At 42.6% G+C, this 27690-nt stretch overlaps 2 protein-coding genes across 3 annotated transcripts in view; one reads left to right on the top strand and one right to left on the bottom strand.

Annotated features, from left to right (window-relative positions):
* The first annotated feature begins 1455 nt into the window (after positions 1-1455).
* On the top strand, positions 1456-16878 carry galnt17 (polypeptide N-acetylgalactosaminyltransferase 17). Its single transcript, XM_035623620.2, has 11 exons — positions 1456-2523; positions 3539-3722; positions 5756-5922; positions 9689-9863; positions 10601-10798; positions 11304-11421; positions 12260-12445; positions 12726-12863; positions 13273-13368; positions 14273-14434; positions 15620-16878. Exons 1-11 carry the CDS (start codon positions 2280-2282, stop codon positions 15752-15754), a joined length of 1803 nt encoding a protein of 600 aa, XP_035479513.1. The 5' UTR covers positions 1456-2279; the 3' UTR covers positions 15755-16878.
* Positions 16879-21480: 4602 nt separating this feature from the next.
* The window catches only part of caln1 (calneuron 1), a 58093-nt gene continuing 51883 nt past the window's right edge, over positions 21481-27690 (bottom strand). For both annotated transcript variants that reach the window (XM_035622555.2, XM_035622554.2), the window contains exon 6: positions 21481-22988. In XM_035622555.2, the coding sequence (XP_035478448.1) occupies positions 22861-22988 (128 nt within the window). In that variant the 3' untranslated portion in view covers positions 21481-22860. The remainder of the gene's footprint in view (positions 22989-27690) is intronic.

Below are 27690 nucleotides of genomic sequence, written 5' to 3'. Positions count from 1 at the left end.
TCTCTCTCTCTCTCCTCCTGGATTGCGTGCATCAGTGTTGGCATGTCTCTCAGTAAGTTGCAGTTACCAAGCTCCCTGATTCATCACAGCTATCTGGGTGACCTATTTCTGCACAAACTCACACCTTTTAATGCTGTGAAATGAGGCACTGTAAAGTGTTTTATCACATCAGTTCAACAATACACTTATACTGCCAGGATGTAATTCTTTCCCCAGTTTAGATCCTTATGTCGAGACTTTTTACATCTGAAAATGGAGTACCACAGGGATCTATATTTGGCCTCGATGGTATTCATCAGTAAATGCATTCACCAATGGACCAGTCGGAGCTCTGTTTACAAGAAAGAATCTCTTCATTGCTAGATATATACGTGTATAAAAAAAGAGTTATAACTCAAGCAAGCAAACTTTACTGTTCTATGCTTCCATGACTATCACACACACAAATCACTGCAGCAAACCAAGACGAGCCCAACTTAAAAATATACATAAATATCTCCTAATAAAATGGATCGTATGGATAATGGAGTTTACATTTACATCCAGGGGCTTCAATGATAACACTTCCGTCTATGAGCACATGATGACTGATGAGTTCTTTGAAAGTCTTCAGATAACAGTGAGCTCCTCTTTTCTAACTGGGCCACAGAATAAATAAAGTCCAAAGCTCATTTATTCATGTGGTAAAAAAAGGAACAGCGGCCATTCTGTTTTTAATTGTCTGACGTCTTATATGTAAGTAGACATGCCAGCATATTTGTGCATGAAAAACATGTTAGCTGAAACTACAAAGCAGTATACATAGGCTATTGGGTAAGTACCACCTGCAGTTACAGCAATAAATTAATAATGCATCAATTCCTCACAATAATTCTCCATATATTTTGCTGCACATGCGTACATGAATGAAGTGCCCTGACTTGTAATGGGGTAGCTATATCTTTATGTTGTGGTGTAGCCCCTTTCTTTTTTTAATATGCAAGCTCTTCCACCACTGATTAAATGCAATGCCCCTCAGGCGACAGAAGAAACCACTGGGTGCCACAGATCAGTAGCTCTCCAACTTTTCCCTGCAGGCGTATGTGATGAGATCAGTTAATAATATGGGAAGGCAAACCAGTAGAGAGGGGCTTTACATTGAACTGAACTGGGTTACTGTCTGATGTAGTCAGCAAAAGAAATCTCTGCCAGAGATGTCTTCCTGTTAAAAGGGAGTTGTTGTTTTTTTTTGTGGGATTTGTTGGCTTTTCCCTGTAAATTGTAATATTGACCTGACTATGTAAAGTGCCTGGAGGCAATGCATGTGGTGATTTGGCACTATACAAATCAAATTGAATTGAATTTACTGTCAGTCTCTTTTTGGGCTGACTGGCGGTGGCTGAAATTAATTATGTTCGGCTTCCCGCTGCACTCGAGTGTACCCCGCTACAGAGGACACCCCGCCCATCCGGCCGCCCTCCACCCTTGACCTTGCTCCGCTCCGCGCCGTGTGGGCTCCACGTGACCGGGAGAAGCGGAGGAAACAACAGGGCACAACGAACGCGAGAAGGGGGCGAGCTACTGTCCGTGTGGCCGAGGAGAGGCGGACGGAAATGTGAAGGGAAGCGAGGAATCCTCGGGACGCGCGCCTCCGCCGCCGCCGCGCCGTTCCCCGAGCATCCCTCATCCCTCCCCGCCCGCTGGAGGAGGAGGAGGAGGAGGAGGAGGAGGATGCTGCCTCTGCCTCTCCGGACCCGCGCAGCTGGAGCTCGTTGGGATGATTGCAGCGCGTGACGGCCGGAAGGCGATGAGCGTACAGAACCGGGACGAGGACGACGACTGAACGGGCTCTTCCCCTTCTTCGAGGACTCCTGTGCGCGCAGTGCAGCCCCCCTCGACCAGCTATTACCCCAAACACACACACACACACACACACACACACACCACCGCGGTTACATTATTCAAGAGCATCTTCTCCTCAAAGCTCCACACACTTCTGTGCGCGAGCCTCGACGCGGATGGAGACCGATGGCCGGGCGCCGCGGATTTCGTCGGAAGGGGGACGCGACCTAAAATAACCCCCCCGGTGCCAAGTGGTGTACGAGGGCGGATTCCTGACAATGAGCCGGTGAGCTGCAGTAACACCTCTCGTCTGCCGAGTAGAGGCTGTGTCCCCTGCAGCCTCCCGCACACCGGCCTCTCCAGAGACCGACCCCCGACCGACCCCCCCCCCAATTCCCATTCCCATTCCCACACCCCGCCGCCGCCACCCGAAGCCCGGACGTCGGTGACTTTCTTTAATGGCTTTTGTGTTCCGGAGATGGAGGGCCTTACTGGTGCTGAACGTGCTCGCGGTCGCCGGCTTCGTGACTTTCTGGGCCAAGTGCAACAACGCGCGCAGCGTCCGGCCCGCCGCTCCGGAGGCGCCCGTCGACGGGAGGAGGCCCCGGGCCAACGGCACGGCGCCGGGGCCCGGCGTCAGCCATGAGGTGCTGCTGAAGAGGCTCAGCTCGCTGGAGGACGTGGTGTACAGGCAGCTGAACGGTAACGTGCAAGCGGGACAGTTGAAAGTGTGTGTGTGTGTGTGGGGGGGGGCATGATGATGTGAGGAAGTACAGAGAGAGAGGCTCCGAAGAAGTCAGCTCGTGTTGAATGCGTTGAGAATCCAACCTGTACAGCGAGGTAGAAAAGATGGACCGTGAAACGTGAACTTATTGACTTTAAAACGATCTGAGTGTCAGATTTGATGTGATCTGAGTGTCAGATTTTATTTTGAAGCTGATGGGATGGATTGATAAGGCTATCCTCTTTGTGGCAACAATGCAAGGCTTTCCACATTTTATGAGGGAATGACTTGCATTTTAACTATGTTTTGTCCGCGTGTAATATTTTTTTCTAAGAAACGAGGAATATTTCCCTATAACTTTTCTAATCCAATGCACATGTTTGTTTTCATTATGTACTCAGTGTGTCACCTGGTGTGGGTGCAATGCCCCCCCCACCCCGGGGGGTCAGAGGTGATATTTTTTCTAGCTTTTAGGGATTCGGTGCCTTCAGGACACTTCAGCAGGATGTTTGCAGACATTGTCACATCGAAGGACAGTCACTTTAATCACTCTGCCACCCACACGTACACAACCTCTATTGGAGAATTTCATTCTCTCCCTAATTTGAAAAGGCGAAAGCCTTGAAGCTCCACTAGCCGCTTGGAAACGGAAAGGGTTTTTGACTTTTATCATCAAACAATGGGTTTCTTCAAGTGCAGTTTTCATCTCAGTAAAAGCAGCAATCCATGGAATTGGCCAATTTGACAACACATCCCTATTTGTAAAATTTGTAGAAAGGCAAGGGCACGTGAATCTGTGCCAGCGTTCGTCCTACTGTGAGTTCATCTCAGAAGCTCACCTGTTTTGACAGCCCCTGACCACATACTGTATGTTCATGTGAGGGGAGGCAGGCCCATCAGCTGTAAGCCACAGAGCTGCTTTACTGAGTGGAGAGTGGCTCGGCCGCACTAAAAGATCCGGACATCTAATCCCCTCTTGTTTGCCTCGCACAGGTCTGTCCAAATCTCTGGGCCTGATCGAGGGCTTCGGGGGTCGGGGTAAAGGCGGCCTCCCCGCCACACTATCTCCAGCCGAGGAGAGCGACGCCAAAAACCTGAGGGAGAAGTACGGCTACAACGCCTACCTCAGTGACAGAATCTCTCTGGATCGAACCATACCAGACCACCGGCCCAGCAAGTGAGAGACTTTAAAATTTCACTTTCACCGTAGATTCAGAACAATTACATAAAATAGTTCCTCACACCTCCCTGGTGGCGTCTAGTCACACACACACACACAGTTTGGGTTTTCGAGATGAAATCTGTCTGTGGAGATTCTGTCTGTACCCACAGTGAAGAAGAATGGACATTTTTTAAAATGTGCTACAGTGTTCAGGAGTAACAAGACACAGTGTTCCCAGCACTCTGGTGGAAAGTTTAAACAGGATCTACTTTTTTCAGTATAAAAGTAGCTCATGTGCAAGCTCAGCCTGATTCTCTACATCCCAGCTTTATATATAGATATAGATACATACTTTTTCGCCTTTTTTCACACTGGGATAAAAGTGTCATCTGCATAAAAGTCTTAACCTGCACACTGAGCTACACAAAAATAAATGGCATCACTCAGGTTTTGCAGTGCACAATCTGTTAGCTTGGAAGGACTTCGCTGGTTTCTTTTAATCTCTCTCTTTAATCTCTCTCTCTTTAATCGCTTGCTCGCACACACACAAACTACTAACTTCTTGCCAAGCTGTTACCTTAACCACTGACCCCAAACATTTTGTGTCCACAGCTTATGTCCCCAGGTGGACAAGCCAAATTTGTCCTCAAAAGTACTGTCCTTGAAAGGGTGATCTTTTAATTGCATTTGCGCATCACGGATCAATGTGCACATCTGTGTGTTTGTCCATGTGCACACTACATCAGCTCCTGCTCTTCCAGACTAGCTCTGTGCAGTGTATTTTTGTATCCATGCGTGTTGCATGTTTTCCATAAACACGAGTTACGTCGGTTTTCTTTGAAAGCCGGTGATGAACAGCCCCTCGGCCCATGGCTGCCACCAGCTGTGTGTGTGTGTGTGTGTTTTGGGGATGGTGGCGTGGAGGGACCAGTATCCAGAGCTGTCATTTGTCACTGCGAGGGTCTTTTCTGTTGCTGTGATCAAAGTGGCATGTAAAGCGTGTTGTGGTGTCATACCTTCAGGCTCAGCAGCAGCAGCAGCAGTGTGTAAGCTGGAGTCTGCTGTGTTTGGCTGAAGGTCCCTTTAGACTGCGGAGCCTGAGGTGATGGTGAAATGAGAGCAAGGGCGAATGAGAGACCGAGAGATGAAGAGGAACAAAGAAGAAACATTATGCTTTTTGTCTTTTTAAGGAATATTACATTTTGTCCAAGCCTGAGTCATAAGTAGCGAACGCCGACAGTCATAACTTATATCATCAACGAATACATTATGGGCTTATAAGTAACAGGAAGCTGCGGTGCAAAAATTACCCGATGTGGCTGTACTTGTAAAGTGACAAGTTCCCACTCTCACCCCATGATCATTCATGCTGCTCGCTTCTATCTGCCACACTCTGCTGTTTCCGGTTACGCTAATTTGCATCATTCCTCCCTCCTGTTCTTACTTATTACCATAATTACTGTGGCCTCGCTTGCCTTGAACATTATGTACATATATTCACTATATCAGTGTGATATGAGGGGGTTTTAATAGATGAATTTTCATGAAAATGTTGCATTTATTATAGAATTTCTCGTAATTTCCATTTAATTTCACGAGGAAATGAGATTATTGATAAAAGGAAATAAGCCAAGAAAAGGAGACGAGGAAACCGTTTCCTCTCCCACTCTCGCTAAACTTAGAACCAACGCCTCACCCTGCCTCTTTCCGCTTCATCAGAACTGTTTTAACAAACAGAAGTAAAAATAGGCCTCGTCTGCAGCAGATAAACTGTGAACAGGCCAATTTGGGGGGGGGGAAATCCAAATGATTATAGTGGGAAAAGGAAGCAGCACGTGGTTGTAGCCTTCCAACTAGGCCCGTCACAATAACTACTTTTTTGTTGCATGATATATTGTCCCAGAAATGATTGCGGTAAACAATATTATCGTCATTTTTTAGACCATTTTTTGATACTGACTCATGCGAGCTTGCAGTATAGGCCTATTGCTCATTGGAAGGGTTTTGTTTGACAGGCGGTGTGGTGTGTGTTGCGTGTCTCTCTGCAGATGCAGAAAGGTCAGCTACCCGAGAGACCTCCCCCAGATCTCCCTCATCTTTATCTTCGTCAATGAGGCTCTGTCCGTGATCCTGCGCTCAGTCCACTCTGCTGTCAATCACACGCCTGCTCACTTGCTCAAAGACATCATATTGGTGGATGACAACAGCGATGACGGTCAGTAGAGATGAAAGATTTCTTTCCGCAAATCCTCCTCATTTGTTACTTCTCAAGTAAGCTGTATTTTTCCTCTCGAGCTAAATGACGAGAGTACACAACAGCAGGTCCAGCAGCAGGCCTCTGGGTCTGATGCATGGCCGGAACTCTCCTGGTAATAATGGGGGAAGCAAAACCAACAAATCAAGACTAGTAATTAGACTAGATAATTAAAGTATATTGATTTGCATGTTTATCACAGGTCAGTGTTACAAACTACTAAATCAGGCAAATTCTTTTTTGTCAGTCCGCTTCAGACTTTGTAGAATTTGCAATGAAACCTGTTTTTTAACCAGTTGATTTGGTTTTTACAATATCTCATATTACTATGACAAATGGTTATATTTTGGCATTTGCTGAAGTTGACATGTAGACTGCAGTTAAAACAATCTGAACATTCCCCACTACAGTGAAATTACATATATCTATCATAAATGTCTCAATCACTGTATCTGTTTTGTATAACATGCACAACGATATAGCCAAAAACCTTGAGGTGTTACAGTTTTTTTGTTCTACCAACAAAAATCAAAAATACAACAAATGGTGGCTTTAGAGGAATAGTTTGACATTTTGGGGAATCACAATTATTTGCTTTCTTGCCAAGATTAGATGAGTAGATTGAGACTACTTCTCTATCTGTATGGTTAATAGGATGCAATTGCCAGCAGGCGATTAGCGAAAAAATTCCTTGCTCTGACAAACGGTAACACAATACACTTTAACTAGCACCCTTGAGAAGCTATAGAGCCCCCAAGGGGACATGGACAAAAAATAAATATGAAACATATTATTTTTTGTTTTGTCCCTAAGAAGCCAACTGATTAACTTGTGAAATCTCTTTTGTGCACAAAAACTGAAGCGTAAAAGCACCAATTCGCCATTATTTACGGGACGTTCTGTGTCAGACTATTTCTTGGCTCTGAGCAGTTGCCAAGCAACCAATGTACGCTTGAAGTTTCTCTTCTCAGCTGGTATTTAACAGAGGGGTACATCTCTCTGCAATTATTATTCCCAAAAATATGGAAAACTAATGTCTCATAGAAAATTATGTAAACATAAGGGCACCTGCATATATGTATGTTATCATCATCACATAATTGCTTAATCAGCACCGTACACTCTTTTCTATATTAAAGGAATATTTGTATAATAAAACACTCAACACAAAATCACTCAACACAAAGCCACTGTTTACACTAGTTGCATGTATGTTACTCTTGAACACACTGTAACATTACTCTCTAAAAGAGTTGCTAATGGGACAAGACTTCAGCCCTGTAGCGATGCTTTGTCGGCTCGACAAGGTGATGAGCGTCTCCTTCACAGACGATGTAGTCATTGTTTTGAGGAGCATCATTTGCTGAGGTGACTGATGGTGCAGAATTTTTGCAGGGCAGACAGATAGAGGTGGAGCGCCACAATTGAATGTCACGGGAGAGATATCTCTGTGTTATTTATTGGGCAGGGCTGCCAAGTCGGGGATTGTGAGATGAAGGGACACAGAGAGAGAGGGGGGGTGAAGAGAGGGTAAGGAGATGAAACCAGGCAGAGCAAAAAGAAAAGAGGAGTAAGGGATGTTGGGGTGAAATTAGGAAAGAAGGGATGAAACTACAAGAGGGAGGGGGGTCGAGTGAAATGGACTGAAGGCTTTGAAGATAGGAAAAAGAAAAGGAGGGAGGAGGAGGAAGCACGAAACGGTGATGAAGAGGCATCTGAGAATGAAAGAGTCTGAGACCGGGCAAACCAGGCTGTTGTAGAAAGTGGCAGAGAGGGAGGAAAAGGATGAGAGACAGAGGCTGTAAGATAAATGAGGTCAGAGATGGAGGAGGAGGCGGCAATGGATACCCAGAAAAGGGAGAGCAATCTGACAATTTGGAAAACAAAGACCAATAACAATGAAACCGGAAGAGAGAGAAGAAAAAGTCGAATTTTTAAGGGATAAGGCTGCTAATTTTTCTATTTGTCTTATTGTTAAGAAATCCCATGGAATCACCATCACAAATACATGGTTTCATTATGTAATGGATAAATATATCTGGGTTCTGTAGTTTTTACTAAATTATATTCTTGCAGGAAATGGTAATTATCATATTGTGATGTTGGGGCTAAGTTTCAGCTACACTTAAAGGATTCAGGATTTGTGTTGCATTATATTTTTTTGTTTTTTACATTATTTCTACAGATTATTTCATTATTCCATTTCTGAGATCTGGGAACTGAAAATCCTGAAAATACTTAGTTCCTGGGTCAACATTGACCTGCCAATGTTGGTCAAAAGCAGGATCAATAGTGACATTGATTATCCCCCATTGCCATGGGCACTGCCAGACCCATTGATGTTTGTTTGAACCACAGTGGAGGTTTATGGTACAGAGAAGTATCTGCATCAGCACGATTTAATTACACCAGTGGTCCTCAATCTGTCTCTCTCTCTCTCTCTCTCTCTCTCTCTCTCTCTCTCTCTCTCTCTCTCTCTCTCTCTCTCTCTCTCTCTCTCTCTCTCTCTCTCTCTCTCTCTCTCTCTCTCTCTCTGTTGTGTGTGTGTGTGTGTGTGTGTGTGTGTGTGTGTGTGTGTGTGTGTGTGTGTGTGTGTGTGTGTGTGTGTGTGTGTGTGTGTGTGTGTGTGTGTGTGTGTGTGTGTGTGTGTGTGTGTGTGTGTGTGTGTGTGTGTGTGTGTGTGTGTGTGTGAACGCGACAGAAACGAAGAGAGGCAGACAGAAAGAAATGGAGAACAGAGGACTGTGTGCATTTGTGTGTCTGCAGAGGAAGTAGGGTTGTGTATGTTTGGGTCCAGGGGGAAATGGCTGATAGGTTGATTGAGTGTTGACGCCCAGGAAGCCGCAGACTCCCCTCTGCGTTGTTTTGAGTCTGCTGGAGATCAAACCGCTCCACAGGGAACAGGATGAACAGAACTATGTCACCTTTCTGTTCCTCTCTCTGTCATTTGTCTTTTTTTTTTAAAAAACCTCCTCATTCTGTGAGCTTTTTGTGTGGATGTTTCCGTCTGTGTCGATCTTTTGCAAACTGCAGTGACAGTAGCAAAATGTGTCTCATTGCTTCATTATAAAAAATAAATTATTTAATTATTTAGTATTCATTGATAGTTTTATGAATTTATACCCAGAGTTTATTCAAACACTGTAATTTAAGTGTAATTTAGGCCACTTTGTTGAACATTTAAAAAGATTTTCAAGCACCTCTGTTAACAAAAATGTAATGCTAAAAATACCACAAATAACATCACAATGACAAAAAACAAAAATCAAAATTCTGGAATTACTAACCATAAGTACATTTTTAACATTTAGTTTTGAGCCTAAATGCTGTTTCAGTCATGGAATACAGTTAACTCACCCAAATCAAGCAAGTTAGTTATGAGTGAGAAATGTTTTTGCACTGGGCAGATTTATAAAGATGTTAATACCTTTTTGAAATGACCAAACTATCATAAAGGTTTTATTGGCCATTTCTGAGCCCTAGTCTGTATGGGGACAGACAGAAACATAAAATGTGATACTTTACTGAAAGCTAGAGAGACATTATATTTTTACCTCAAAGGTTAAGGTCAACTGCTGTGCTGAAAAACTGGGATTGGCAGGGATTCATTATGTTGTTCAAGGATGATGCTGTGGTTTCAGATTGAAGGACCATCTCTCTAACCATCACACCGTGCGTGCGTGCGTGCGTGTGTGCGTGCGTTTGATCTTACTTTTACGGACTGCAGAGCAGCTGAAAGGCCCACTGGAGGAGTATGTGAACAAGCGCTACCCCGGCCTGGTGAAGATCGTCAGGAACCAGAAGAGAGAGGGACTGATCCGGGCCAGAATCGAGGGCTGGAAGGTGGCTACTGCCGAGGTGACAGGCTTTTTTGATGCCCACGTGGAGTTCACACCGTCTTGGTGAGTTCAGTCTGAAATCTGGATAAGACAATTATTGACATGAAAACATGTTCTGAAAAAACATCTTAGGAGCCCTTGTTCCACATTTATGAATATTGGAAGTATTTTTTAATCGAATTACAAAATGCAATAATGGCAATAACAATAACGAACTTTATATATGACTTTGAATGTGGGAATAAAGGTGAGAAGAAGCAGTATAAAACAAACGCAAAGCAATTTCACACCTGAGAAGTTTAAAGATGAAGAGAGAAGAAGGGCAGAGCTTGTATAAAAGGGATTAAAAGGTACCGTAGGACATATAGATAACAAACATAACATAATAAAACAATATAAGCAAGCAATAAAGTCGGACATCTCCAGGAAGTCTGTTCATAAAAGTACATTTGAGGAATCATTTAAAAGATGAAACTGATGTGTCTGAGACATAAACACTCAAATGCTTGAATTTTTTTTGTGACATCCCGCCGACACCTTTTTGTAGGACTATTCGTTTTCCAGCTCAGTGTACTTTAGAGTAATGTACATAACCCAGTTCACTCAGCATAAATAGATACATGCCCTCCAGAGCTGCACTGAGCTGAATCAAATAGAATCAGTAATAAAGTTCGTGCAACTTGAGGGACTTTCTAACTGACTGAAGTGAGTGAGAGAGAGGAGATCTTAAGAAAAGCGTTGTCTGTGTTTGAGTGTGTCTCTAAATAATGCATGTGTGTGTGTGTGTGTTTGTTTGTTAGGGCTGAGCCGGTCCTGGCCAGAATAAAAGAGGACCACAGGAGGATCATCTTGCCCTCCATCGACAACATCAAGCATGACACGTTTGAGGTGGAGCGCTACGAGAACTCGGGCCACGGCTACAACTGGGAGCTTTGGTGCATGTACATCAACCCGCCCAAACAGTGGTGGGATGAGGGGGACATGTCTGCTCCCATCAGGCAAGACGACCTTCATCTTCATAAATGCACACAATCGGCTGACGAAGATCTCGCAAAGATGATTTTTGTCTACATTTGCGAATATGGCCATTTACAGTTTTTAAGACCAATCCCAGAATTATTCCGAAGAAGCAGATTGTTTTACACTTCAAAAGATTTTTGGAAAGTCCTCTTGGGGTGAGTGAGGAAATAATGGGTAAAAGGAGGCTGCTGATCAAGTACCAGACTCCCTCATATAGAATAGAAAAGCCCAGCTATAGTAGCATTTTTGCAAATTCTTATAATCCAATCCCTTTTTTTCATTCTTTTTTAAATAGAAAACTAACGGACAGATTTTCAGATTTGTTCTTACAAACAAATAAAAATGTACAGGTTAACATACATACAAAACCACATTCACAAAAAAAACACAGGTTCTGATTTACTTAAATGTTGATGTGCACATCACGTGCATTTGCAAAGCCTCTGTGTCACAGTTCATATTGTTATGTTTTCCTAATTGCAGGACCCCCGCCATGATTGGCTGCTCCTTTGTGGCAAACCGCGAATACTTTGGCGAACTGGGTCTGCTCGACTCTGGCATGGACGTCTACGGAGGGGAGAACATCGAACTGGGCATCAGGGTTTGTGTGTCACCCAGTTTCCTCTCGTTCCTGCTCCCTCTTTACCCCTGTAGGTTTAAGTGGAGCAGTGACCACCGTAGTGTGACACCGCTGATAAATGAGGCCCCATTAAGAGTTCTGGAGGACCAGTCCTGTGTGTGCAGCTTACAGCAGGGCAATGGAGATAAATAGGTCACGCAGAGTGGGAAGCGACTGTACACTCAGAGATCGGAGTTTGTAATCGTTCTACAGGGTTATTTTTTGCAGAGACAAAAGAAAGGATCTCTTAGTATAAAGTTCTCACACCCCGCAATAATGTCCAAACTTTGGACTTTACTGTAATATCATGTGTCATTTGTTCTTATATGTATACATAACTGTCGGTCCTCAGACTGTCATTAGGTGACTTTTTTGTAAGATTTATCATTAGCTTGAAGAGATTTATTCATTTTCTAACACTGGATTTGTAAAGTCTCCTTTGTTAAATTTGGCCTTGTGTAATACGTACTGCCAATTATTACACAATGAAAACCCAACAATGCAGCTCTACTGTTGTTTTTTCCGTGCCTTTTGGCTGGAAGGTCTGATAACCCATTGTAGCCTTCCTGCACAGTGCTGAATGGCAGACAAAGTAAGAGGCGACATGGTAAAGGACCTGAGGCGTGAGACATTCCTGAGCTGGTGGAGACTAAACCAGTGCTAAAAGATTGAATATTAGTTACCATAAAACAACTCCTAAATAAATCTTAGTGTGTCTGCTTTTAGCTTAGATTCTTTTGGTGACTACTTGGCTGTCAACTTGCAAAAATGCATGAAAGCCGCCTTAATTTCTCTGTTCTGTATCACCATGTCCATACAGGTGTGGCTGTGTGGAGGCAGTATGGAGGTGCTGCCTTGTTCCAGAGTGGCTCACATTGCACGAATGAAGAAACCCTACCACAGTAACATAGCTTTCCACACACGGCGTAACGCTCTACGTGTGGCTGAGGTCTGGATGGATGAGTACAAATCCAACGTCTACCTGGCCTGGAACATACCAATGGAGGTGAGAGAGTGCAACAATTCCTAATGACATTAGTAGTCCTTTTCATATTTAGCAAATTTTACCATATTGGCTGGTCAACTACTTTGCGCTTTTATTTGTTACACATGAACTAGTGGTACTGTTGATTGGGAATTGTTTGAATAATTCTTCTCTTGTATCAGTAGTAACTTGGACTTTTGTGTTCAAATTTTCTGGATTGTTGTAATTTTCAACAATTCATGTGAAAAAAAAAGGATCTCTGTGAAGCACAAACTTCCCTTTACTTCTTTTGCTCTTACAGAACCACGGTATTGATTATGGAGACATCTCTCAGAGGGTCGCCCTGAGGAAAAGTCTTCAGTGCAAGAGCTTTGAGTGGTACCTTGATAATGTTTACCCCGAGATGAGGAGGTACAACAACACGCTGTTCTATGGCGAGGTGAGTCGGCAGTCAAGCAGACATGAGGGAGTAAGAAGCTAGAAAGAGAACTATCACATTTTACAGTTTCATTATCAATGTATTATTATTTTGCTGGCCTGCATCCTTCTTTTCAAGTTGTCAAGTTATAATAATTTAATCAATCTGTCAATCGATAGCATTCACCTGTGCTTAAGTTAAAACCTTTGATAATTAAACATAAAAAACCCTCCATATTGACTATCTAACACTGCATATGGTGCAGGTGTAGCATTAGTAGTATTGCACACAATCTATCATGTTGATTAACTGATGGTGGACATGGTTTTGTGAGAATACGGCATTATTCTTTGGGGTTATTAGGATTTTGTACAAAAATAACCAACATTATTTTCAGTGATTTATTTTCAAAGGCAATTTTTGATTTCAGATTCGTAACTCTAAGGCGAGCCATCTGTGTATGGATCAGGGCATGAAGGAAAACCACACGGCCACCTTGCATCCGTGTCATGGATGGGGCCCTCAGGTACAACATGGACACGTGCATCTCTCACCACAGTCTGTGCTTATTGTGTTTCACCAGTGACACGATTTACAGCCGGGTCTCTCTCAGACATGGCTCTGCTGAAACCCTCTTTGGAGAAAGTTCTGCTGCCGGGATAAAAATATTATCATGTTGCAGTTTTTGTGCTGAAGTCCTGAGTCAGCCCATGTCAGTCCCATAGCCATTCAGCCCGCGGGGCATCTCTTTTGAGCTTGCAGTGGTAAACAGGTGCTTCAGGGAGGCAAGCCTTTGCTCCAGTAGCAAAATGTTAAAAGCCAACCGAGCTAAATATAACTTAAATCTGGTGATGCATGCTTCAAAATAGCCTTTCTACAAAAAAAAGAAGCTTTTCAGGGGAATTACATTTTACATTTTAATATCTTAAACCACATTGTCCACTCTGTACAGACATGTTAAACAAATATCACTATTCAAAACATGTTCCTTCCCTTAATAGCAAGCAATGAAACCAGTGTAAATAAAGCAGAATAAAGGGAAGTTCCTGTGCGATTCACAAGCTTAATAACTCTGAAGACAAATAGTCTAGAGGCGCAATTTATAACAAATTGCATCTCGAGTAATACGTTTTCCCCTTTCAGAGTGAACAATGGATGTGGACAAACTATCGTAGTTTCATTAGATGGGCTTTGAAAAGGGGACACAAGATTTCAAGTTCACAATATTCCTGCATGTATTCCTTTTGTTTAGTGTTATCATAAAGGTCAGACTATTACTCACTGTTTTGTCACATTAGTTCACCAAAATGGTCAAATTCACATCGGCTTCGTCATGAAATTTCTAACTAATGTGTATTTTTTGGGAAAGTGCTACACAATGTACCATGTTTGTGATCCCCTTCAGTACGTGTGCTGTCTGTTTCCCTCAGTTAGGACGTTACACCAAAGAGGGTGAGTTGTTCCTGGGCCCCCTGGGCAGCACTGGGGATGACACTCGCTGTGTGGTGGACGATCAGATCAGCAGCTTTCCTCAGCTCCTCAACTGCGACAAGGTCACCAACATGAAGCAAAAGACATGGCGTTTCTCTCAGGTACGAAGTAAAAAGAACTGCACTATTTTGTGTTTGTGCTAAATAATGTAAACCTGGTGTGAGTGTTTAGAAAAAAACAGAAGTGAGCGTATGTAATCAGCTTTAAACAAAATCATACCTTTGTAAAACTATGTTCAGTAGATTATAAAAAAAAGTGTCACATTTATACACTAACTGTTGAATATATTAACCTAATCAATTGGGCCCATTTCCAAGCAGATACATGGCTTTCTTCTTGGTATTTATTTTGTTTTGTTTACTGTAGACAAACCTGCTGCAAGTCATTTTTCCATCAGTTCTTCATCTGAATTCCACCCGAGTAACCATCAAAGATATGAGTCAAAGCTTTTAGCTGAATTTGTTCTGGAAGATAAGACTGCATGGAAAGCATGGGAAACCCTAATCTGTTCTGAAGCTTTAGGGTGGCTACAGTAAACACACAATCACCCTTACCCCTAAATAAGTAATTTAAGTATGTAAATGTTTATTTAATATAGCCCCTTTCACAGAGCAAATCACAAAGTGCTTCACAAAACTACAGTAGAATTTAATAAAATAACCGGACAATGAGCATTAGCACACATTGAGAGAGTGAGAAAAAAAACAACTAGACAAAGGCCAGTTTGAATAAATGAGTTTTCAGCTTCTTTTTGAAGGCATCCACAAGGACCGCAGATCGTATGTCAATGGGAAGACCATTCCATAGTGTAGGAGCCGTGGCGGCCTTAGCCTTGAGTGGGGGGGATGAACAGAAGCAGCTGGTCAAATTGATCTGAGAGTGGAAAGAAAGCAGATGTATCGGGGGACCAGGACATTTAACACTTACAAAAACTAATGAAAGAACATTTTACTGAATCCTTTACTTGACTGGGAGCCAATGCAGGGATGTGAGTACAGGTGACATGCTGACTCTCTTCCTGGTACCAGTCAGCAGTCTAGCAGCAGAATTCTGCACCAGCTGCAAATGAGACAAGGATGACTAGCCGTTGCCCAAATAGAGAGCATTTCAGTAATGTAGCTGTGAGGAAATTTAGGCATTCAAGACAATCTTCAGATCACTGAGCTAAATGTTTTTTAGCTGGAAATTACAGCCTTTCACAACAGAGTTAATGTTTATCAGAAAAATCTGGTCTGTCTGTGAAACATATGAACACCAGAGCGCTGTCTGTCCCTTCTGCCCTTCAGAATGAGTCGTTCATAAATCGAGCGACGGGACGCTGTGTGGAGGTGGTGCCGGCAAACGTTTACTTCGGCCACCTGCTGGTCCTGCAGCCCTGCTCCGGGCAGAGGTGGACCATTAAGAACAACATGAAGCAGTAGCCAACTGGCAAATTTCACTGGGACCAATGAGGCCACGTTGAAGAGCTGACGCCCGACCTCAGCTCTGCCGAGCCACAACTGATGAGGCTCCTCGTCTCCTCAACAGAAGACAGGGCTCACTTAAAAGAGATACGAGCTGGATGGGAGATGATTCGCTTTTTTCACAAACTGGATATTCAAAATGATGCAAGTTTTGCATGAGAACTGTTTCTCTTTTCATCTGAATTTGACAAACTTTCAATGTGATGTTGCCATGAATCATGTTTGTGCCACTTCTTTACAATGTTAAGGATGGAGATTAAATCAGCCAAAACCATGTTCTGTCTTATGTGGGGGAAAACCGTGTCGAGCTTCATCCTGAATTATGATTGTCCTAATACAAAAGAATAAAACCCCTGGAATTAAATTTCCAGAATATGCACTGACCATAATACATTAGTAGTTTGTGTTAGGCCTAATCAGTGGTTCAACCTTTTAGCTCAAGACATCTCAAAAATCAAAGAGTGCCAACTTCTGAAAGGCATAACTTTAACCGTGAATAATACATCAATGCCCAAAAAGGATTTATATTTTCTTCTGACAAGTCTAGAACCTGTAAATATTTTATTTCAACAAAAAAAGTAATTCATTATTGATGCATTGGGCTGTGCTTTTTTAGTTATTGTAAATCATCTCAAATCACCTCAAAAATCTGTTTAGGGCTACTGGGGTAAATTAAGGTTTTATATGTCGTGGATGTTTGTCTTTCTGTCATTTTTATTTAAAACAGTCCGTAGCACCAAATGCAGTACATCTTATAGCATGATTGTAAGTACTGTATGCACATGGGAGAAGGTAAAGTTGAGCCGAGTCGATTTATTCTGTTTCTTGCCGAGTGCCGTGACCACTGCAGATGGCCAAAACCAACGAAGCACTTTTTTTTTGGCCACGACAGATCGAACTGCAGTTTATGAAGGGAAGACTGAATCAGGAAAGATGCACGATTGTGGAAAAGCTGCAGGCCTTTAGGGCCAGTATTGTTAAATGTTTTGAAATGTATATGATGTCATGAATTCAATTAATTCAATGTTATCAGTTGGATTTTTTCTCCTGAGATTGTCTTCCAATAAACAGCTAGTTTCCTGGTTTTTGTGTTGTTACTGTTTGTGAAGATAGATTATTTTTATAAATCTTGATTTACTGTAAAATTGTTTAAGTTAAAAATAATAATACATATATGGTTTGAGTGTTATGCACTTAATATTTAGTTGCACTCAAATTAGGTCAAATCCAGTCCTTGTATGTATTGTTCATTTACTAACATTCATATTTTTTGCTGATTATCTCAAATGTTCAAAAGTATTTCTATTTCCGTTTTCTGGACTTCACATAAGCTTGAGACTCTGCAAAGTAAGAGCAACCATATCAGCAAGTTGGCATATGAGTACTTGAACACATCCTCTTATAAAAGCTGTATACGCCAACATATTACACAGCATCGCCTGTGGCAGCCCACCACTAATGGATTCAGTTCCGTGGCAGCCGTGCGTCCTGTGTACCTGTCCTTGAACTCCTGCTGTTCACTCTCACTAAGATGCTCAGGATGAGGCATCGGCTAAATGCTTAAGATGTTAATGAAACCGGAGGAGCCTGCTGGGAGCACAAGAGAGCTGCAGAGGGTGGTGTGGGTGGGGAGGACAGAGGCTGCATGCTAACAACACTGAGTGTTGATCACACTCTTTAACAGCAGGCCTGCACCTCACTGACTGCCATGAAATGGGATTAATATACAGTATGTCGGTTAAAATTCAGCTAAATGTCAGTCAACGGTTACTGTAAATAACACCAAAGACAGTCTGATCACATTAAGATTAAAACAGACTACTAATACCAGAAGGTGGATCCTTAATGAACAGAAAATCACCTACTTGGAACATTTTGACATCATTTCACACAATGATAAAATCCCAGTCAATTAAAAATCTATAGCAATACTTTAAATCTTATGTTGGAGGTAAAGTCCTTGGTTTGGTGAAATCTTTGTTTACATATAGTATGTATATGACTGTTGTTACAAAAGCATAGCTATAGTTGTGACTTGTGAGGGTTAGTAAGCAGGACCCTAATGCAGCATGCAGATAAAGGGTAATTTAATAAAGGGAGAAAACCAATCATGACAATAGTTTACATATTGACGGTATTGTCCTTAACAGCAGTGTTTTGTCTCTTAGATAACAATCTATTTTGAGAAATTTAAAAAATATATGTGGTCATGTCATCATTTGCAGCTGTTAGTCAACCGGGCTCAGGTCTATGAGTCACTCACCTCTGTCGTCTCTCGGCTTGTGCCTCTGGGCAAAGAGCTGCAATTATCTGCATAAAAATGGCGACATACACATTAACATAGGACAGAAAGTCATTTTACATATGCACATGAATGGTTTGGCTTGTCGTGAACATATGGATGAATTTGAAGTACAGTTTGAGTGTCATAGGAGTCATCATATCAGTGCCTGATGCTACCCTCTTGTGGTCATAATGTAGCCACAAGCAGATGATACATGAATGCCTAGAGACAAGGAAAAAAACCTGAAGATTCACATCTAGCAGAATTGACAAAGGCCTTACCCAGAGCAACCAGCTGCACATTTTGTCCAAGGATCCATGTCATCAGGTCCACTGGTGCACATCGACCGGCATGTCAGTCAACTTTGTTGCTCCAACCTGCCGCGACCTCCAAGTGTCAGCGCGTCTGTCTCTGACCTACAGCTGCATTTCTTGCCTCACTGATCTACCGGTGCCTTGTTCCACCTCCCGCCCTCTCTCTACCGCCTCAATGCTTTTATAACTTTCTACAACAGGGACTGCTTTTATTAAAGTTGCTTCAATTACACTTTATAATGGTCATAGAGAGGAGAAGAAAAAGTTCACCTCCAGTGACTTTTACAGTGTGTACACAGTATATGTACACAAACAAGGAATTTGACACCAATTTGACATGGCTCTGTGTACATTCACATAAAATAGACATACAGCGAGGAGAAAGGACAACAACAACATTAACAGAAAAAACAAAACAAAACCTTGAACAAATGCGTTAGAGAATGGTATGAAAACAACTGAATACCAGTGCATGGTCCTGACTGTACTGGACAATGGCATGTAAAAAGAAAAGAGTATATACAGTATAAAGTGCAAAGAATCAACTATATATTAAATATAATGGCTTCAAAGGAAAAACTGGAGCGGACAAGTCTGTTGCGAGAATCAGGGGTACTTAAACTTTTCATATAAGAGGAGACATTTTTTAGTAATAAGTCACTATGAAGTACTACTACTAGTACTACATACTACTATGAGTTTCTCCGTCTCTTGCATGAATGAATATTTAAGGAGTCTCACAAAGTGAAGCACAACCGAGAGGTTATTTGCGTGATTCCATTTGTTCATATTCTAAAATGTTAGCTGAGAAAAAATTCCCCTGTAAAATAAAACTGAAGCACGTTTGAAAAACAGTTTTATTGCATCAATGCTTATTCCTTTGACTTTTGTACAGATTTCCCTATTTACAAGTTCATAATTATTATGCCTCTAATAAATAGTACAACCAAAAGTCTTCCTCTAGTCTACATGTTTAAATATTGCACATGCAAAGTATGTGAAGTATGTGCTTGTCTAATAGATATGCTCATTAGCTCTGTACAAAGTAACATAACAAAAACGTGGAACTCAACCGCCATGCTGCTGAAGAGACACTACGGTTGCCGTCCAAAATAAAACTACCTCAACGATGGAGAAATGCAGACGTTCTGCAGGGGTGGGGACAGTTTGATCACAGTAAACCTGTAAGTCAAATCCCAAAATAAAAAAAATGAAAACAAAATTTGTTCCCAAAGAACAAATAAACAAAACACAAAACACACAACAGTTAACCACAGTGCGACAGCAGCGACTAGCTGTGAATGTGTGAAATTTCTACCAAAAATGCGAGATTGACAGAAAAAACAAAGCAATAAACTAATCAATAATAATCAGTGTGACTTTCAGGTTAAATAAATAAACCAGTGTGATTTCAAAGATTGTTTTGCACAAGAGCTTTTTAATCCTTCTCCAAACTGTAATATTGATAAATCATTGGTGAATTAAACCTTTTACAGGTTCAAAAGGACATTTCTGCCATAGGCAATTAATCTATTCATATAAGTAGACTGTGTTTACATATGTGTTCGCATTCAAGTGCTGCTCTACCCGCAGTGTTGGTAGACCAAAGTCAAACTATACATTATACATAAAAATCCTCACCATTTAACATTTAATAACAACAATTTCCAGACATTGTGAATATAATGCTGCGAGAGTCCCACTTGTCATCGTGTTCCCATAGTGCTTAGAGACCAGTGAGGAATACGACCCACCCACCCACCCACCCACCCACCCACCCACACACACACACACACACACACACACACACACACACACACACACACACACACACACACACACACACACACACACACACACACACACACACACACACACACACACACACACACACACACACACACACACACACACACAGTGATGGTACAAGAGCATGAACATAGTCATCTCACCTCTAGGGGGCACTCTTGTACAAACGTACAGCCCTCCTCCTCAGTTCATTGGAATGGATGACAGGTACAGTGCAAAAACGACGACGGGAACAAACCGAATCCTACACAACAGACGGAAAAGAAAATGCCCGTTTGATCTTGTGTTCCCATGTGGGAAAAGGGAAAAAGCGTCTATATTGTATTGTCTGCTTCGTCTCTGTGAGGAGTTCTATGGCTTTGGCAAGAGGGTCGAGAGGAAGCAGAAAGGGCCTACACCGCCCGCGCCAAGTTTGCGAAGGAGCAACCGCCTTCCCCCGTCTACGGAGCTCCCTCCCTGCACCTCTGAACCCCAGTGAGCAGAGAGCACCAACAGTCATGCACATACAGAGACACAGTACACCTTCAACAGACACATGAGACACATCAGACACTTGTTAGGGTATTTACAGAAGACACTGACTTGATCGCATGCACTCGACAGTATGGGTGGGTTCCGACCCCCGGCTGGGTTCACGTGTTGAGATGAGGGTCAGTGCAGGAGTTCAGAGCCAACCTCAAAGGGAAACACAGACAGCCTCTTTAAATGATTCAGTGCTGTGAGAAAGTTTGCACAACCCCAGAAATGTTTAACAGAATTTGCTCCAAAAATGATTAAAAAATAGATTTTTTCTGGTGATTTCTATCGCTGAACAAGGAGAAAGTTTCAAAATTATAACGAATGACATATTGTGAGCACTAAAAGCATGCGAGTGTCCGACATTTGGTCAAACTTTTACATCTTATGTTGCTCAGATTTCATATTCACATTGTGCCTGCAGCTCTACAACCAACAAAAGGGATGATATGCACGTTTGATAAGGCGATCGACAGAATGAATAAATGAAACCATCTAACCGTCTGATATCAAACTTTTTTTGAGAACAACTATTTGTGCAGGAATCTGAAGGAGATCAAAGTTTTTCACAACACTAAAGTGTAATTATTTTCATGTTGATTTAAAGGAGAAAAAAAAATCCACCCTGAAACACCTTTTCTGTCTAAAAATCCTCTGCTGGCGTCGATATATCATTATTCTCCTCTAAGTCTCCTCTAAGTCCTCTAAGACTTGTTGTTTGGTGTAGTTTTCTCATTCTTATGGACGACTAGCAAAACCCAGAGGTGGCATCGCATTTATTTCCAACTAGAACACAATTTGAGAGCAGGAAAAAAATTTCATGTATTTCAAAACGTCAATCATATGTTAGGTTTTGGCATCAGCCCCCCGGGTCTAAAAAGGTCAAAGCTTCATTCAGTCCTGGCATCAACAGACATGCAGGTAGAAATCTGTCAAGAAGCCAAATGGCATCACAGCCGCAAGACTCACAGCGTAAGAGTAAAGGGGGCACTTCAGGTTCTCTCTAGTGTGCTCATACGTTTGTCCTCGCTCTTTCAACCTCACACACAGCTGGGTGGGTTCACACCCGCGAGCCTGTCCAAAGTCATCTCGGGAGATTCATTCAAATCACCAACTGTGGCTAAATTAGATGAGACAGACTGAGAGAAAGTGGACGGAAACAAAAAGTTGAAATAAAACCCCCTCGCAAATTAAATCCCGGGGGTTCACCGAGCACCGCAGACGGGATGATAGAGGACAGTGAGAGAACATTGGAGGGTGGATTCTTTTTCCTTTCATAAATGACAAGGAAGCCTCTTCCGTGCGCGCCACAGTGTCCACCCGACAGTATCCGAGAGACAGAGAGCATCCAAATTCACACTCTCAGAGCCACTGCCTTCGTTCATTAATATCCGGGGGCCAAATCACGAGCCTGGAGTTACCCTTTCGACGTTTTGCTCTCTTGGCTGCTCGGTCTTGTATGGGGCTGATGAACTGATGCCTGCACCTCATGCCAGCCCCCAGACGCAGCAGTTGAAAATAGAACGCAGGAGAGCTGAAGTAGCGCGGCGCCGTTGCTTACAGATCCTTCTGCTTGAGCGGCGGCGAGCTCCGCCATCGTCTGTGCAGGAACTATAATGAGAGGACAACCGCTTCCTTCCCGGCATTCCCTACGGGGGCGCAGACTGCAGCCCTGGTAGCTCATCAGACTCCTGGTGGGTGACAGATCCGCACACTCACATGTCACATCTTGGTGGGTAGCAAGCAGCTCTGAACTTCTGCACTCAACTTGTTTCAGGGTTTTGTTTTGTTTTTTTATTAAAAGAACAAATTGCGTTGGGGAAACGGAGACGACGGAGTGGTGTGGGTGATGTCAGCCCTTGAGTGTCCCTGTCAGAGTAAAGTGGGAGGAGTCCTGCATGACTCCTCAATGCTGGCTTCACAGTTTCGTTGGACATCGGGTGGCGAGGTGCCGCTTGTTCGGGAAAAAAAACAACAACACCGAAAAAATGGAGTAATTTTTAAAATGGATTTTGACGATTTTTGTTGATGATTACTTTAGGTGTCACTCCGCATAGTTCTTTTCCTGTCTGCAGGGATATGACCTCACCCACTGGCATGCACATGCAGGCTGGCTCCTTCCCCGCTCGCAGTGAGCATGGCTACTCCATGCCGTTCCTCAGCATCTGATTGGCTGCGATGAGCATGACGCTGATGATGAATGCCATGGCGAAGGCGCAGATGAGGCTCTTCCGCACACACGTCTGACGGTTCTTCTTTGAGGGGTGAACTGAAAGGCAAAAGAGGAGGAGACAAACAGAAAGAGAAAGAACATGAATATGAATATGAATGAGTTTCTCAAAAAAAAAAAAGGTACAATTTCTGTCTCTGTGACTTCTTTGAATTCATCATTTTCTGGGCCCAGAGGAATTATATAATGAAGACAAACGGTCCATTTGGAGTGGTTAATTCATACCGTGGAGTGTTTACTCCTTGAGTTCATTTGTTAACTTCTCTCCCTCTGTGGAGAATCACACAAACAAGTTTCACTCCTATTCTTCATTGCTGCCCAAATATTTAAACCTGGCAAAACAAGAAGCTGCAAATCCTCAAATCACTTAATCTAATCTGAAAATTCAGCTGTTTTTTGTTGTTGTTTTTTTACAAACCCTGGCCAGCTTTGAACTGGGTTGTGTCTCAAAAAATATACAGTACTGTGAAATTCTCCACTGTGCATCAGAGCTAAGGACTGTAACTGGACGCGTGATCTCACATCAGTGTTGCCGGGCAGAGTTAACAGCTCTGCTCTCTGGATCCAAGCTGAATAAACAGCGGGTTGCTGGGAAGTGAGCGACTGAGGTGAGCATCACAGTTTCATGGAGCAGACTCAGTTCACAGCAACAGTATGTGAATGTACAAACTATGAAATGAAACATAATAGAATAGAGGAGCACCTCTTTGTAGGTGACAACAGTTGTTTTTATTAAACATAAACCTGATGATGTCTTGAGACTCAACATTACAAACAGAATCTGCCTTAAAAACTGCGGGTGTGAGGTTTGAAGGAAGTGGGCAGCTAAGATCTAATGAAAGATGCTATTGAGTTGCATTATGGGAAATGAAGGATTGAGCATTATTGGAGTTTGGCTCATACGTAAGACAAAAACAAAATTAGGATATCAAGGCTGCTATAGCTGCTTTCAGCAAATCGCGAAACTCATCACATGCTGAATAAAATATCCTTTATCATACAGTACATAATGATATGCACTTTAAAAAAGGACATACACTTGCCTTCCCGAGGCTTTATAGGTCTCTGTGTTTTGTTGAAACGGTTACAGAGTTGTTTGGTTAAACCTTATGGATGGATTTTGGAGGAAGCAGTTTGTGGCGTTGTTTAACTGCTCACACTGGGAGCCGTCTAGTGCAAGAAACACGTAAGATTATTAATGAAGGCGAGCTAAATATTCGAAAAGTGTCGTGGGTGAAGCAGTGTGGACCGCCCGCTTCTTGACAGACAGACAAAAGACAAAAGATATGGGAGAAAAAAAGTGAATAATGGCATGTTGAAGTTGAGGACAATGTACACAAATCCAAGCTGACACTCACAATCACATAACAGCAGTCAAACTCCCTCTATGAGAAGATTTTTTCTGGTTCAATTAACGTCCGGCGCCGACCGGTAACTCAGCAGCAGGCTGCGAGTGCCTGAGATGACTCGACCGGGCCGCGGTAATGAGGGGAGCTGGGCCAACGACCCACAGCCACACGGCTCGCGCTCACACTATTTTTAACTCTTAATTCAAGAGGCAGTGAAGTCATCCAAAATGCCGCTCCAAAGAAAATGCAAGGCGGAAAGTAGGACAGCAATTACTCAATCTGTTTTGGCTGAGGTGTCATTAGTTGGCTCCGGTTGAAAAATACTATCCCAGACTCTCATAAAATATAAAACATGACGCGGTTTTCAGCCAGATGGATTATTTAAGAACGGAGGTTCGGCCAATTTCCAAGGTTATGCAACTCAACGTTCGGTGAACGTTGCACAGAAGCCATAGAGGTTTTAACCAGGATAGTTAAGTAATAGAAATCATTCCCACCTTGAAGCTGCCTGGTGGAACCAGAGTCGCATCTGTTGGTCATTTGTACCACAGCAGTGGAGATTAAGGAGCAGGCGGAAACTCACACAGTTTTATTTTGCAAATCGAGAAACTACAACCAGGGCCCTCTAGGTCTTATTTAGACCACTACTGCTGTAACAACACAAAACTTTCCACCTACTCCCCAACATTTACGGAATGTATCTGGAGATTATTATTTTTCTGTATAAATAATTGCGCCATTTCCACAATTATAGTGCAGCAAAGTGTCTGATTCAATTTAAAGACTCAGTATATCATCTCCTGAAATATTTAAGGCAAAGTAGCTTTGCAGGTCTGCTAAAATTTCAAGTATCTACAGTTGTTGAAGTAATGTTGGGGGAGGGGGGTCGATGGAAAGACCATGTGTTCAGCTGCTGGCTGAAGCACAGGGATGGGAGGAGAGTCGTGCTGGAGACATTACTTCTCAGTCCAGTGTCCTGAACCTGCTGTCTGCCTCATAAAACACCTCCTCAGCCGCCTGGAGTCACCGCACCACTGCCAAACCTCCAAAGGACTTTTTCTTCAGTGGACCATTGTGGTCATAAAGGTAATGAGGTGTACGTCAGTTTCCAGGCCCCGACTCATGAATGTCGACATTCACATGTGCTTTAAAGGAATCCATCTCTCATCAGGGACTTCCTGTGCTGCCGGAGAATCATACTTTACCCAATGATTTATGTCACAATGATCATTTCACTCTCGGGTGACGTCTCCCGTACCAGCTGCTCACTGTTTATAGACATTTAATTCTATATTGCAATTATGAGAAATGACCTGTCCATCAAAGACTATATAGGTGACAGCCATTTTGTATTTTTCACCGATGAAGGTTAAGGGTTTTTAGTTTCTCTCTTTTTTTAAAGAAATTATATGAAAATCCCAAGTAGGTAGATTTGACATGAAGGGAGATTTTGTACAAAACAGCGACTTTCAAACTATCCAATGCAGGGTCATTGAGTCCTTGTTGAGTTTAAACTTGTGCATCAAAAGATATACAATGCTATGCCAAGAACAATAGTAATAGTAAGTGTGGACAGTCAATAAATAGAAGTTAAAATGATGCAGGTTCACAAATATGAACATATTGGTAAAATGGGGGCCCTTGAATCTATGCACCAGTATGGCAGAAGTGACATTTAAGAATCAACGTTGATTTCCACCGTTCCGGCTGCCAAACAAACCCCTAACAGCAGTTTCTCTGCGCGTTACGCCCTCGGTGCAATTTGTTCAGCGATTAATCTGTGCCTGCTGAACTTCTATGGATCAGTGGTCACACTCTTTATCCTGATATTTTGGTTTTTTTTCCAGCTCCACACATATTGATCCCAGAGCAAGGTGAAGCCGGAGGGAAATCAAGTTACTCGTATGCTACCTCATATATCAGAGAGCCGAAGCAATGAGCACCAGTGTAGCATGATGAATTGTACTCGGTATGAATCGCACTGTGACACTGTGTATTGATTTGTCCATGACTGAGCACATTTTGTTGTCCCCTCTGTGGAAGGTGGTAGTCGTGGGCCCCCGGGGGCAAACAGATGTGATTGTGAATGATCCTGCGGTGGCAAGTCTTCATCATAAACCCAGCAGGAACATCATTTTAAAAGACATTGTTTGTTAAGACCCTGATAAAGTGCTGGTGCAATGTGTCTATCCCTATTGACACCGGTAAATTCCCTCACATCTTCACAGGCAGGTGGTGTTTGTTACAAAGAGTCATTCAGGGCTAGAATGAAAAACCTCAATGCAATCGAATTTGACACATTCAATATTCTCTATGCTGCACTCGAAGGCGAAGACAGTCTCACCGCATTGCAAAGTGGACTGGGACCCTGTTGCCTTCGGGACATGTAGGAACTGGTCACATTATGACTCAGCATTTGCCTACACACCGAATTCATGTGAACGGTGTCAGGACAAAGCAGACGTCAGTGAGGAAGCTGCAACTGTTGGGCTGCAATGTCCCGTCTTAACATTCATCCTCTGTTTAGCTCTAGAAGTGGGCTGGCAGTGGGCCAACCAATAGTAACATTTTAACTAAATTTTGTTTGTTTTTTTAAATAAAAAAAGAAGTTGCTCTCAACATGAACCTCTATAATAACCTGTCCAATCAGATTTGACATTGCAAAGACAGTGAAAAATGTCCAATCAAGGCTCAGTCGTCAAAAAGAAACGAGACAGAACGAACAGCAGGACATGCATCGCCTCTTAAATTCGTAAATGGATCAACAATGAGTAACAATGTGTATTTGAACATATCTTTTGGCTGTTACCTGACAGCAACAAGCATCTGTTCAGTTACAGCCAAAACGGTGCTTGTTAACACGGTGCCCTGCACATATGTTGATAATGCGGAGCTGCTTAATGATACATAGATACATTCAGTCTCTTTTTTAGTCTGGTTATCTGATCAGAATTTCTCTCTGTCGATACAGAAAACAGAAAAGCCTAAAAAGGCGGACTCACTGCGTCTGAATGTTTTTTTAAATGTTGAAATAGAATTTGTTCCAAAGACACATTTACTTTTTCTGTACTGAATGCAGAGAGAGTGAAAAAGGCCAATGCCGTGTTTCGATTCATGTATTTCCTGGTTCCCAATTGCTATCTCGAGTGCATAAGTGCTTTCACGCAGACAATGGTGGTGCACGCACGGTCAAAAAGTTGAGTGGGAAAAAACTGGACACCCCTCATCGTCAACGGTAGCCATCTTGTAGCAGACATCTTTTTTAGGTTTGTGCAAAGGGCAGCCAAGGAAGGAGATGTTGGTTTCATTTCCACGTCACATGACAAGTAAACAGCGTGCACAACGGACATGTTTGTTTTGGGACAACAATACTCTATCAGATACCGCACACT

This window comes from Scophthalmus maximus, chromosome 11, assembly GCF_022379125.1.
Source record: "Scophthalmus maximus strain ysfricsl-2021 chromosome 11, ASM2237912v1, whole genome shotgun sequence".
In the NCBI taxonomy this organism is placed as follows: domain Eukaryota; kingdom Metazoa; phylum Chordata; class Actinopteri; order Pleuronectiformes; family Scophthalmidae; genus Scophthalmus; species Scophthalmus maximus.
This window is presented reverse-complemented; position numbering and strand designations above follow the sequence as displayed.